This window comes from Monodelphis domestica, chromosome 4, assembly GCF_027887165.1.
Source record: "Monodelphis domestica isolate mMonDom1 chromosome 4, mMonDom1.pri, whole genome shotgun sequence".
Taxonomy (NCBI): Eukaryota; Metazoa; Chordata; class Mammalia; order Didelphimorphia; family Didelphidae; genus Monodelphis; species Monodelphis domestica.
The window spans coordinates 271,656,675-271,670,942 of NC_077230.1; the positions used below are offsets into that span (position 1 = coordinate 271,656,675).

The 14,268-nt window shown below is 35.1% G+C and overlaps 1 protein-coding gene across 1 annotated transcript; it reads left to right on the plus strand.

The window, feature by feature from the left end:
• Positions 1 to 13,082: 13,082 nt before the first annotated feature.
• On the plus strand, positions 13,083 to 14,024 carry LOC100016722 (olfactory receptor 150-like). Its single transcript, XM_001370457.3, has one exon. The coding sequence runs from the start codon at positions 13,089 to 13,091 to the stop codon at positions 14,022 to 14,024; it is 936 nt and encodes a 311-aa protein (XP_001370494.3). The 5' UTR covers positions 13,083 to 13,088.
• The last annotated feature ends 244 nt before the right edge of the window (positions 14,025 to 14,268 follow it).

Here is a 14,268-nt window from a genome sequence, read left to right on the forward strand (position 1 = left end):
TCTGGGAGTGTGTGGAGATTTAAGCAATTATTATAATTTAAACCTATTGTTCAATAATATTATTTTTATATTTTTATTTAAGAACAAAAGTAGGCAAACTAGAGACAATGTGTATCATCATGACTGAGATATCCATCATATGAATCATCATTTGGATAGTCATCATCATTATATGGATTACCATTTCATATTCATTTTCAGGTGACTTTCTATCAGTATGATCAAGTTGGAACAGCATTTGATCAACCTTTAATATAACATTTAGTAGGCATTTGAATAAACAATGGACCAAAAAGATGACAATCACAATAAGAACCCATCTTAGTATATTAGAAAAAAAGATACTATTCCCTGAAAATCAGAGAAAGAACCATGAGATCCAGGATGATGGGGTTGTTTTATAAATTATTTTACTTATGTTGCACATTAACAAAATTTTCAGTCCTCTTTGGAAACAGTGATAGTGACACATGAGAAAAAGAGAACTAAATATTTCTTGAGTCCTTCCGGCTTACCAGATAGACAAAAAAATGTCGAGTCTAGCCTGTACTGTAAATGCTATGGAGTTCTTTGAACCTGTTTTATAACTGTAATACATTTCTGGAATAATTCCCTCCATATTAAATTATCAGGTTCCACAGGCATGAGGAAAGACTTAACACAAATTTGAGAACATCAATTTCAAGCATAATTCATAAAATTTTACTTCTTACATAATAAAGTCCTAAATTGGAAAATTAGTTTTTTTCCTCAATTAAAATTGTCAAATACGAAAATAGGAAAGGAAAATGATATCACCTTCACAAATATCAATGCAATTTTAAACGTGCAATTCTTGATCCAATTGTCTAAGCTGAGTTTCATATCTCCTATATAATTCCCTCCTTAGGATGATAAAGTTATAATATTAACATCATGAAAGGATGTGGTAGTATCAGTCTCTTATAAACTAGTTACCCTATCAATTTAAGGCCTCATAGACTTTATTATTTGTAATTCAAAGGACAATTAAAAAAGATTCCTTACTATAGTAGTAGTATACTAGCATAGATTATGCAGTCCAAAATCACTAATAGGGTTTATCTCTTATGTGTGTTAATAATGGTAAAATGAGGCATTATTATATACTTGCCCTTATCAATGGAATTTACTATATGAGAAGAAAAGGTGTTATATAACAAATATATCATATTGCCTATAATTATTTGATATGGGTTATTCCAACCATTTCTAATGATTTTTATAAGAAATGAGTGTTGTCCAAGCCATTTTCTGCATCTATTAAGATAATCATAGGTTTTGTGTTGTGTTTTTTATTGGCACAGTAAATTATATTGATGATTTTCCTAATAGTGAATCACACCTGCATTCCTATTATGAAACTTACCTGGTCATGGTAAAGGATCCTTGTGACATATTGCTATAATTTTCTTGTGAGTATTTTATTTAAATTTTTGCATCAATATTTATTAGTGTGGAAAGGAAATGAGACTGACAGTTGGTGGGGGAAGGGGCAACTGGGAGTGGCAGTTGGATCTTGTGACTAGCACTTCCTTCCTGTGGGGGAGACTGGCTTCCTGGTGTTGGAGGAAAGAGAAGCTTGTTCAGCCCAGGCTGGAGTGGCATGCTCTTCTTGGTTCAGCCCAAAGACACAGGCTTCTGAAGGTTAGAATTGTTCTTGTTTGCTTTCTGTCTACTGCTAAGGTTCTAAAAATAACAAAACTGGACTGATAATAGAGTAGACGGGGTGGGAGAACCCTCCTCCAGCCTCTGGGACCTGGCCTCAGGTCTGAAGCTGAGAAAAATCTCCAATCCCAACTGGTTATTAAACTTTATATTATTTGAATTCACAGTCAGATAAGTGGACTATCTTTTCTGGTCATAGAGAGAGCTGAATTTCAGTTCAGTCATTCTACAACAAACAATCCTTATCAGACCCCTGCTGTTTCCTCTCAGCAGGGAGCATCTCCCTCCTTTGCTTCATCAAGCAATATACCCTCTCTCCCCTCTCTCCTCTATACCCTGCTACAAATCTCCCATTATCTCCCATTTTTCCAATCCTATTTCCTTAACCAATAAATACTACATTAGGGAGTTTTGTCCTTAGTTTTCTTTCTCTTCCTGGTGTAGAAGTTTCAGTCATAAGAATTTAGAATAATTCCCTTTTCACCTATTTTCTCAAATAGTTTATGTAGTGTTAGAGTTAATTGTTCTTTGAATATCTGATAGAATTCACTAAGAAATCCATCTAACCTGAGGATTTTTTGGTTGGGATTTCATTGGTGGCTTGCTTAATTTATTTTTCTGAATTGTGGTTAAGTTTTTCATTTTCTCTTCTGCTATTCTGGAAAATTTATATATTTTAATAGTCATTTATTTTACTTAGATTGTTAGGTTTATTGGCATATAAATAGACAAAATAACTAAATTATTGCTTTAACTTAGCCTTCATTGGTTGTGACTTTACCTTTTTCATTTTTTGATACTGATAATTTGCTATTGGGCAAGGTAATTTTTTCATAGCAAACTGAGTGCTGATGTTATTCCTGCTTTGAACTAATTTCAATAAGAGTAAGGTTCAAACATTATTTGGAAGTGACTTCCACCATTTTCTCCACTGTATTGACTTTTATTTACTTCTTCATATGAGATAATCAATCCCTCTCCTATCTCTTTTTCTCTTCTCCCAGTGTTTCTCTCTATCGCACATTGATTTCTTTTGCATATCATCCTATCCTATTCTGCTTACTCCCTTCATTCTGTGTATATGCTTTCACTTTGCCCTAAGTCATATAGTCTGCAAATATCTTAAGCTTCATAAGTATCATAAGTACTTTAAATGCCCAAGTGTCTCAAGAATAATTGATATCTTAAATATCTTATAAACTTTTTGTGCATTAATGTCATCAATTTAACCTTAGTAAGACACTTAACTCTTCATATTTCTTTATCCTTTTATGCTTCCCATGAGTTTTGAGTTAAACTATTAATTTTTCTTTTAATTTCTGTTTTTTTGTCAGGAATTCCCGGAAATCCTTGATTTTGCTAAGCATAATCTTTTCCTTTGCAAGATTGTGTTCAGTTTCTCTGGGTAGGTTATTCTTGGTTGTAATAATAGATACTTTATTTTTCAGAATATCATCTTCCATATCCTCTATTCCTTTAGAAGCTTCCAGATCCTGTGTAATCCTGACTTTGGCTCCATTATACTTGAATTGTTTTCTTATGGATGCTTGCAGTACTTTTTCACTTGGCCTGGGAGTTCTTGACTTCTGCTAAAATAGTCCTGGAATATTTTGTTTTAAGATATATTTCAGATGATCAGTGGATTCTTTCACTTTTTATTTCTCTCGTCTTTGATGATGCCATGATGATTTCTTGTAATATAGTGTCTAGGCTCTTTTTTTTTTTACCATGACTTTCAGGTATTCAGCTGATTCTTAAATCATCTCTCCTGTATCTGTTTTCCAGGACAGTGGCTTTTTCTATGAGGTATTTCATATACTCTTCTACTTATTCATTTTTTTGATTTTGTCTTATTGTTTTCTGATGTCTCATGGAGCCATTATGTTTCATTTGCCCAAATCTAATTTTTAGGACATTATTTTCTTCCTTGAATCTTTGTATTTCCTTTTCTATTTGTCTAGTTGTCTAAACTCTTCCCTCCAAAGTTGGGTAACCCAGTTTTGGTGACCTGGCTTTTGACCCTGCACAGCAGGTGTCCCCAAGATCAGGGTAAAGGGAGATGGGGATAAATCTTCTTGTGGACTCCTTTTATCTCTAGTTCTCTATCCACTCGCTGGTTTGGGAGGATGGTGATCAGATTCAGGGAAAAGAAATATTTTTGAGATTGTGATCCAGTCAGATATTGACTTTCTCCTCAAGAGGTCTCCAGTCAAGAGAGAGCAAACCAACTTCCTCCTCCTGAGTTGTTGCTTCCCAAGGTTCCAAATCTTCTCCACCTGTCCCCCCTGCTGCTGATGGAATCTTTGCATTTTCTCCAGACTTTTCCATTTCCAAAGGCCTCTGATATAGCCATTCTGGTGAACAATTTGGAGCTGTGTCCAAAGGCCTATAAAATTATTTAATACCACATCTGGCTCTGTATTGCAAAGAGATCAGAAAAAGAGGGAAAGGACCTCCTTGCTCAAAAATATTTTTAGCTGTTCTCTCTCTGTACTGGCAAAGAACTGAAAACTGAGGGAGTATCCATTAAGTCAGGAATGGATGAAGAAGTTGTGATACATGATTGAAATGGAATACTAATGGCCCATAATAAATGACAAACAGGATGATTTCAGAAAAAACTTGGGAAAACTGTGAATAAGTAAAGTGAGCAGAACCAAGGAGTATGCTGCATACAGTAACAAATATTACATAATGATCAACTGTGTAGGACAAAACTAGTATCAACAATGTGAGATTCCAAGATAACCCTAAGGGATTCTTAAAAAATGCTATCCACAGGCAAAGTAGGAACTGATGGATTCTCACTACAATTTAGTGTTCCCCTTTTCACTTTTATGTATGATATGTGTCTTCTTTTCATGGCACATGGCACTTTTCAAGGCACTAAATATGATTTGCAAGATGGTACCAATATAATCTATAGCAAACTATTTAACACCTTAGAGAGGAGGGAGAGAATCTGAATTATAAAATGTCAGACAACAATTGTTAAATATTCTTTAAGTAATTATAAAAACTTTTAAAGTTAAAAAATTAAAGTAATTTAAATGCCATTTTTGTTCTAATATAGATACATAATAGTCTTTAAAGTTTTCTTATGTAATAACTGAAAAGAATAAATTCTTTGGACCAGATTAGGGTTCTGAAATTTTAAAGAATTTGTTTGCTGAACCTTTTAACCTAATACCAGTTTTTTAAGTTCTCCTTTAAACATTTAGTAGCAAAGTGTTTCTCCTTAATGCTCACAAATAAGAATAATGTATTTAGGATTTTATCAATAAGAAAGCATAATATGATAGTCTAATTTACCAATCAAGATTATTAACTTAAAATGCATTTTCAGTCTATTAGCTCTGTAATAGACACAATTCAGCAAAGTTTTCTGTCATTTCTCAATGAAAAATAAATCCTTTTTGGAGGAAGTTTCTGCAAGCTCTTTACTTAAAGAACATGAAAATTGAACTATTAGTTCCTTAAGCCACTTGGTCTTCCTAATGCTTTTAGGGCTTCCTTCAAATATTTTAAGAGATATTTTTTCATGCTTTTTTTGGGGGGGGATCTTTTCTTAACAATTAAAAGGTAATCCAAAATAGAAGTTTCTCTTATCTTAACATTACTATAATATATATCCTTGAATTTTATTTCTACTTAATTATATTTAGAAAGAGATTGTGGTTTCTTACTAAATACCAAAAGTTTTGAGGGATGTGGTTTCACTCTGGGATGTGGAAGGGTCCAAAGTCCAAAGAAAGTCTTACCAGGAAGCCCCATCATGTAAATTTCTCATCAATAAATTCTAGGACTGTTCTCGGGAAGGCTCAGTAAATGGGAACCTGAATGCAATGTCCTCAGTCCCTCTGAGATGCCAAGATATTCAAAATTAATTTCTTTACCTGCAAGGGAAAAAGCCTGGGGAAAATAATTTTCCAAACATAATTGATTTAATATAAGGCTGGCTATTACAACACATCAATGGTCATTTATCATATAGTTAGATCAAAGACAACTGAATGATAGAGAGAGCTTATTTTATAGTGTAAAAAAAGGAATTAAGAGGTGGAGAAGAACTTCAAATTATTAGTGTAATTGCCAGGAAATTTAGGGTATTATATTAAGAGAGTGATTTTTTTTATTTTGAGGATTTATAAATTTGTGATTTAAAATTATTTGCACAATAACCTAAACTTGCTATATGTAACAATAGCCTTAGTGTATTAAGAAAGACATTCTTTTTAAGCAATGCTGGAAGCCTTGTAGTTTTATGGCTACAAGGGCTAAACTGTAAGTTCTCTTAAAAGAGAATTTGAATCCAGAATAAAATATATTATTTCTTTCAAAGTTATTCTATAACTAAATGATTAATTAAATGATTAATTCGATGTTGCTGCTCAAAGCAACTTAATTTATAAGAAAAATATGTTAGCTTGACTAAGCTGATATGCCTGGCTAAGATCTAGTACTAACTCATTAAAATAATCATCAAAGTAAATCAATGTAAACAATATCAGCTATTGCTAAAATTTATTTCAACATGAATGGAGTATTAGGATCATACATTAGAATTTAATTCCTCATTCAAGTTTTCTCAGTAAATCAATATATTTGTTTCTAGTAATGGTTTCTCAAAATATTTAATGCATATTTTAGTCATGTGTATTCAATAAAGAAACAGATACTTAATTTTTCAAAGAGAAACTGGTGAGTTTGCGATTTATCAGATATCTTTCATGAAACACAAATCACTATATAGATTTATTAACTCATTTATTTTCCTGATATCTAAAATGCTCATCATTATATTCTTTAAATCACCAAACAATCCATGGGGTTCCAAAAATGAGAGATCTGATGTCTATGAGTTCTGCATGTCATTCAGAGACTAGGGATTTAGAAAAGCCATTTGAGTAATGAAAAAAAATTAAATAACTCCTAGACAAAATCAATCTATAGGAAGGTAAAAGCTGATAAAATTTGCTGCAGAGAGAGAAATCCATTATCAAAGAGTATTCTGGTATTTCAGAAGCTCTCTACCATACTCTTAAAATAATTTTTTATATACTCATTTCTAAAGATTTCCTGGTCCAGGCCAAAAGCAGTCCCTGAGGGAAAAACTAACTCAAACTTCCCTAGGTCTTCTCCAAAAAGTTCTGGCTTACAACAGTTTAAGCTGTTATATAAGTTTGGGAACTATTGTTGTTATTATTATTAATAAAGAGAGAAAATAGAAAAACAACGAAACAGAGACAGAGAGATTGAGAGGGAGGAGGGAGAGAGAGAAAAATAGAGAGAAGGAGTGTGGGAGGAAGAGATAGAGAGAAAAGGGGGGTAGACACACAGACAGACAAGAGACAGAGACAGAGAAACTATGATGTTTGCAAGGACAAAGCAAGCAGGACAAAGTTCAAAGAGTCTCTCAAAATTCTCTAGCCAGAACCACAATTGCTATTTTGAAAAGAATAGAGTTTCAGAGCTGACATGAAAATATTTTTATCACAAAAAACCTCTGACCAAGTTCTAATTTGTCTAATTTACAAGGAACTAAGTCAATTATACAAGAAATCAAATCATTCCCCAATTGAAAAATGGTAAAGGAACATGAATAGGCAGTTTTCAGATGAAGAAATCAAAATTATCATTAACGACATGAAAAAGTGTTCTAAATCCTTCCTAATTAGAGAAATACAAAGCAAAACAATTCTGAGGTACCACCTCACACTTAGAGGATTGACCAATATGATTGAAGGAAAATAATAAATGTTGATAGGAATGTGTCAAAATGGGAACATTAAGTTATTGCTAATAGAGTTGTGATTTAATACAAATATTTTGGAAGGATATTTTGGAATTTTGCACAAATAACTTTAAAAGACTGCCTGCCCTTTGATCCAGCAACACCATTAGTAGTTGTCTCTCAGTAACCGAGGATGACTATTGTCTTTGCGCGTTTTTGTGCACACAGACACTTGTGCATGAGGATTTAAGTGGAAAAGTCGATGCACAGAGACAGTCCCACTCTCTCGGCTTTGGAATCCTGGGTCCAGTGGCACGAAAAGTCGTTACATCTAGAGACTTCCTCAGCTGCATTGGATGGCCATGTTGTCTTTTGTGCTCCAACATGCCCTAAGCACTCCACAGTGCCTTGCTGTGTTGCCATCTCAGCCGTTGAACCTTCTTATTGGTTTCTTCCATCTGTTCAGCCGAAGCAGTCTTCACATGCTGGGTGATCAAAGCCCTAGTTCACCAGGGGTCCACGACGACCCGATGGCTACTCTCACAAGGTTTAGTCGGCCTGTCAAAGCCGTTGCCCAGGGTGTGGCCGCTGCTGCATGCTAGCAGCTACTGGGAGCCACAAGTGAAAGCTGGGTGTCAAGTGAGGGTCAGAGGCTGGAGAGCTGCCCTAGAAGGGCACAACAAGCCCTCCATACCAGAGATACTACCCCTCCATGAACACCCCATACACCCCTATATACACCCAGCAACACCATTACTGGTTTTGTATCCCAAAGAGACAATAATGAAAAAATTTGTACAAAAATATTTATAGCCACATTCTTTGTGGAGTCAAAAAAATGGAAAATGAGGGGATGTCCCTCAATTGGGGAATGACTGAACAGTAACAAAAATGGGTACCAACTGGCAATTCTTTCTTCCATCACACAGTTCTGATTTATGATTCTATGTTTGAAAGAATGTTATGGTTGCTAGAAAGTACCTGTGAACAGAACAAATAAGTTCCAAAAACCTAGCTGTGTGGCTCTGAGCCTAAGACATGAGAGAAATTTGACTCTAACTTTTAGCCCCCCACATAAACCTACGGTGTAATAACCAGGACAGGAAACTAACACCAAAGGGAAGACAAGGAATTTGACTACTTTGAACCTACAGGACATCTCAGCAGGCTGACAGTCACACTAAGTCCAGCAGTCGCATTCTGCTGAAATTTAACTACGAATGATTCAACAGACCCAAATGGGACAAGAACTTGAAGAATTCAAACTAGGAGACCAGAGAACAAACTTCTCCCTAAATCGTGCTCACATCAGACATTCCCTCCGAGTGAGAAGAGCCCAACACTAGTATAAAGTTCAAAGCCAAGAATCCAGATAAAAAATGAGCAAATAAAAATATAGCTTAGTCATTAAGAGCTATTGTTGTGGCAGGGAAGCACAAATGCAAAAATAAAAAACATTAAAAAATTTAAAGACACAAACACAGAAGAAAAGAACTTAAAAACATCTACAAGCAAAACCTTAAAGAAAAATACTGATTGCACACAAACCCAACAAGAATTCTTAGAAGAGTTAAATAAAAAGATAAAAGAGACAAATAAATAATTTAAAAACTATAAGAACAATAGATAAAAGAAGACAGTGGTCAGAAACAAGGATCATTCAGTTACTTGAAAGTCAGAAACAAAGGATAAAGAGTTTAGACATCATATTTCAAGGAATTATAAAGGAAAACTGCTTAGGTATGTTAGAATCAGAGAGCAAAGTAGAAATCTAAAAATATTAACTTTTCACATTCTGAAAGAAGCTGAAAAATGAAAACTCCCAAGTATATTATAGCCAAAATCCAGAACTCTCAAATAAGGGGAAAATATCTGAACCTGAAAACACTCTTAGCTTTTGGAAGAAGTGTGAAAGTTATTGTATAACTCCGCATTTCTAAATTACTCTTCTGTTTGCTGCCTTCAGCTCATAGACATGTAGGAATTAAACCATTTCCTGTTAGCATGTTTTCCACCTCTTGTGAGTAGTAACAAAATGTTTTGCTAACCGATAGTCCTGTGTGACTCTCCTGTTCTTTATTAAAATTCTCCTGTATCACAGGCAAAAGAATTTCTCTTTAGATTGCCTACCCCCCAGGATCTATTGTGACCCTAGTCAAAACTTTAAGAGGAAGCTATCTGTGGAGGCTTCTAACCTACAAAGATCCTAAAGCATCTGGTAACTATGTGTTGCCCCATATATGAGAGAATCCTTGGAATTCCAAAATTGAAGCCCAATGAATGAACAATATTTTACATAATGGAATTTTATATATCTAAACTAAAAGGAGAGTTTTAGATATAAAATTGGTACTAATTCAAATGAATAATGTTGATAATTACATTTTTATAAAGTATTCTCATTTTTCCATAAAATAAAAAAGAAATATTTATAGTTATTTATTTTTTTCAAACCCTGTTTTCCATTTTAGCATTAGTACTGTGTATTGGTATCAAGGCAGAAGAATGGTAAGGTAAGCAAAGAGGATTAAGTGTCTTACCCAGGATCACACAACTAGAAAAGGTCTGAGGTCAAATTTGAACCAAGACCTCCTGTCTCTAGGCTTGGTTCTCATTCCACTGAGCCATCTAGCTGTTTGTTTTTTAAGTACAATGACTTCAAAATATCTAGAAAATGTCCACCCACGCAAAAATGCTTCTGGATATTTGCTAATGATCAGATGAGCCAAGTACTGTCACTAAGGAAAAACATATACATACGAAATCAATGGGAGTATCAGAAAAACTCCAGTGAATTTTTTCTTTAATATGCTTCTCTTATGAGGTGAAGTCCCCTGGGAAATTCTATTTCTGTTTTTAATAAGGTCCTAGTACTCTTCCATATCTAAAGAAAACATTTATCTAATGTTGATGAGTGTGTCTGGTAACACTAAGAGATATATCTTCCCCTATTGCTAGAGCAAGCCCTGAGAACAAAGGCATCTTTAGAAACTATGGGATATAGCTCAGAACTTCCACAATGGAATGCCAGAGTTTGAAGTTCATGCACCAATTCCTTCAGTATTGAAGAAAAGGAGATCATGTTTTCGTGATTGGAAGAGCCCAATGCGTCAAGATCATTTGCCCTCCAGACTGCTGACAGTAAAGAACTTGTAAGAACCAAGGCTCGAAGGTGAATATCTGACCTTTCCTTCCAAAGGCTGATATTACTACCTTTCAAGATTCCAACTATCCATTCAGTTCTCTTCATCACCAACCTGACAGGGAGCTGTTTAAAGGTCTTAATAGGAGAAATTTGAGAATCAAAGTGGCTTCAACCTCAATTCTCTCTTCAGTGAGGGACTGACTGACACCATATCTTTGTGAATTCAGATGCCTCTCTTCATTATTCCTTTCTCACCCCAGAAATGGAGATAGGGCAATATTTCTCAAATTGAAAAATCCAAATTTTATTGGTACTAGCATGAGTAGCTGTGGAATATTTGTAGAGGTTTAAATATGATTAAGGGCTGGATAAAGAAGGATATGATGACTCAAAAAAGAGAACAGCTGGAAAACAAGTCATTCTTCCCCTAAATCTTTTCTTTGTAATCCTGCCACCCTGGTGCTGTCAGTACTTGGGTCTTCTCCACAGCATCCTCATTCCTCTAAAAGGGAAAGATTTGACTATTTCCAAGGGCTAGAGATTGATGCTTCCTAATACTGTAAGGCTGATAGAGCCATTTGAGGATAGGGGAACTGTGAGGAACTCTCTTCAAAATTTTTCCAACCAAGTTGTTTTGTATTGCTGTTATTGCTGCCCTGAGTACCACTGCCCCAAGCATATTGTCACCATCTTGTGTTCTACTGCTTGCTTGATATGCATTAGATCAGTCTATAGGTGAAAACTGGGTCAGAATTCACCAGAATGATTAGCACATAGTAAGGGCTAAATAGAAATGTTTGTTGATTAATTGATTGACAGATCTGAGAAATGTAAGATTTGTTCAAAAGAATTACAGGTGCAGTTGTGATTTCCTGGCAATTACCTCACCTCCTTAGGTGGTAGTGGGGAAATATTTGTTGTATATTTTTACATATGGGAAGAATAAAATGATATAGTAACTGGAAAGAGATCCTGAAATTCCAAGGCACAGCTTTGAAATTTGGATGCCTTTAAATAGAAAATGGAATGAGGTCTTTTCAGGGATATTATAGAGGCAATTTAGACCAATCCAGATATTTTATGGCACCAAGGGAAACAAAGTAAGAGATTTTGTAATCTACTCTGTTAAAACCCACATAAAGCCCTCCTGTTTCTTGAGAGGAACTTGAAGACATAGTAACACAAATCATGCAGTGATATTTTTCTCCACTGAATAAGGAGACATATCTTTATGTTCTCTTCCAAGGAGAAACAATAATTTTTGAAGTTTGGTGAAAATTACTATCCCTCAACAATTTTTAAATAGGAATTTTTAATTTAAAATATAAATAAGGCTCTGTGTATTCTCCTTCCTGTCTTCCAGTATCAGTAGTGGGTTGCCAGGAGAGTAACAAGACTTTCAGGCTAAGGAAAAATTCACATTTTTAAGGCAGTAAAAACAAAGACTTGAAGAATGTGTTGGAGTCAAAAGTATATGGGTTTAAATATTGCCCTTCATATTTAAAGCCTCTGTAACAATGGACAAGTTATTTAACCTCACTGAGCCTGTTTCTTCATCCTTAGAAAGAGAATAATAATATCTAACTTATAAGATAAGTTTATTTCTTATCATTGGTTTGCCACATGATTTTATCAGTCCAGAAGATTTCCAGTGATGAAATTCCTCCTATTAATGCAGATTTGGAATTCTTCTGCAATTTATAGTGATATCCTCTTAGACAGTTGTCTGGAGCACTGAAATATTAAGTTGCTCAGGGTCACATAGCCAGCATGTATCAAGGGTGAATCCTGAAACTGGATCTTCTTGACACTCAGGTTGTCTCTCTACCTGTTATTCAATACTGCTAAATGTAATTATATATATGGTGTCATATAAATGTCAGTTATTATTATTAGACGATTTTCACTTACAACATGAAGATAAAAATTTGCTGAATCTATATAGGTAAAGTTTTACACAATGTTTATTTCTATATGCAGGAGAGTTATAAAGTCAACGCATTTTATTATTTTACTTTCTTCCAAGTTATTTGTACACCACTGTAGAATCCTGGCTGAGGAGTTAGCATTCCAAAGTTCTAGACCCTAGTAGAGATGGAGTTGAGTGTGAAATCACTGGAATATCTTGGAATAGAAAGTCTGTTGTGGTATGCTGTTTGGCTATCAAAGGTACAAGACTGAACTTGACAGCTACTTGAGCATTGTTCACTGTCTAAAATTAGGATACAGTAACAATAAGGAAGATGTGTCATAAATAGATACCTATAAAACGGAGAGATAAAAATGCATGAGGTATCTACCTCATGGGCCTCTTGTAAGCTTGAGAAAAGATCTTTCTGTTTATTTAATCAGATTTGTGATTTCATTGGTATAGGGGCCTTCCAACCTAGAAACTCCCCAGAATAATGCAGACTAGCAAGAAAATTCTATACTCTTAACTCTGTGCTAATGAGCTGTCTCTACAATTATGGGTATGCTCCTAAGATTCTATTTTTATATAAACAGATTTAACTGCCGGATATAATGGATACAAATAATCATTCCACTGTAACACAGTTCTTCCTCAAGGGCCTCACAGATGAGCCAGGGTTCCAACTTCCTTTGTTCATTCTCTTCTTGCTCGTCTATTCAGCAAGTGTATTGGGAAACTTGGGCATGATTATACTAATTGTACTGAATCCTCACCTTCACACTCCCATGTATTATTTCATTAGTAACTTGTCCTTCATTGATCTCTGTCACACCACTATCATCACCCCCAAAATGCTGGTGAATTTTGTGTCAGAGAAAAACATCATCTCCTATAGTGAATGCATGTCTCAGCTCTATTTCTTTCTCATTTTTGTTACTGCTGAATCGCACGCGTTGGCAGTGATGGCATATGATCGCTATGTTGCCATTTGCAGCCCTCTGCTTTATAATGTTCTGATGAACTATCAGGTTTGCTCCTGGCTCATGGGAGGAGTATACTTTCTAGGAATAGTTGACTCCACAATTCACATAGGCTTCATGCAGAGACTGCTGTTTTGCAAAGCCAATGTCATCGACCATTATTTCTGTGATCTCCATCCCCTGCTGAGTCTCTCCTGCTCCAGCACCTATGTAAATGAACTCTTGGTCTTGTACTTAAGTGCATTTAACATCTTTACTCCAGTCCTGACTATCTTTAGCTCTTACATCTTCATCATTGCCAGCATCCTCCGCATCCGTTCCACTGAGGGTAGGTTTAAGGCTTTCACCACCTGTAGCTCCCACATTGCTGCTGTTACTCTTGCTTTTGGCTCTGGCATGGTGGTGTATCTGCAGCCATTATCAGCTCACTCTATGACTCAGGGTAAAGTGTCCTCTGTGTTCTATACTATAATCTTACCCATGTTAAATCCTCTGATCTATAGCCTAAGGAATAAAGATGTCAAAATTGCCCTGAAGAAAACTCTTGAGAAAATTAGATTCTCATGACTAAGTAATAGCTAAAGACTAATGCTATGCCCTAGTAGGTATCATTTCAAATTCCCCTTTCTTAGATCCCCAGTCTTTGATAAGGATAACTGATGAATCTACCCAAAGGGATTGTTGTAAGAATCAAATTTTATCAAATTATATATAAGAGCTCTATGATAAATATAATGTATCATGGAAAGAGGAGAGAGACACAGGGGTGAGAAGCAGTCTAAAATGTAGACTAGTAAATAGATATGAAAAT

What these genes read in the sequence shown, in the direction of transcription:
- LOC100016722 (XM_001370457.3), top strand. Translation starts at nt 13,089, where the DNA reads ATGGATACAAATAATCATTCCACTGTAACACAGTTCTTCCTCAAGGGC.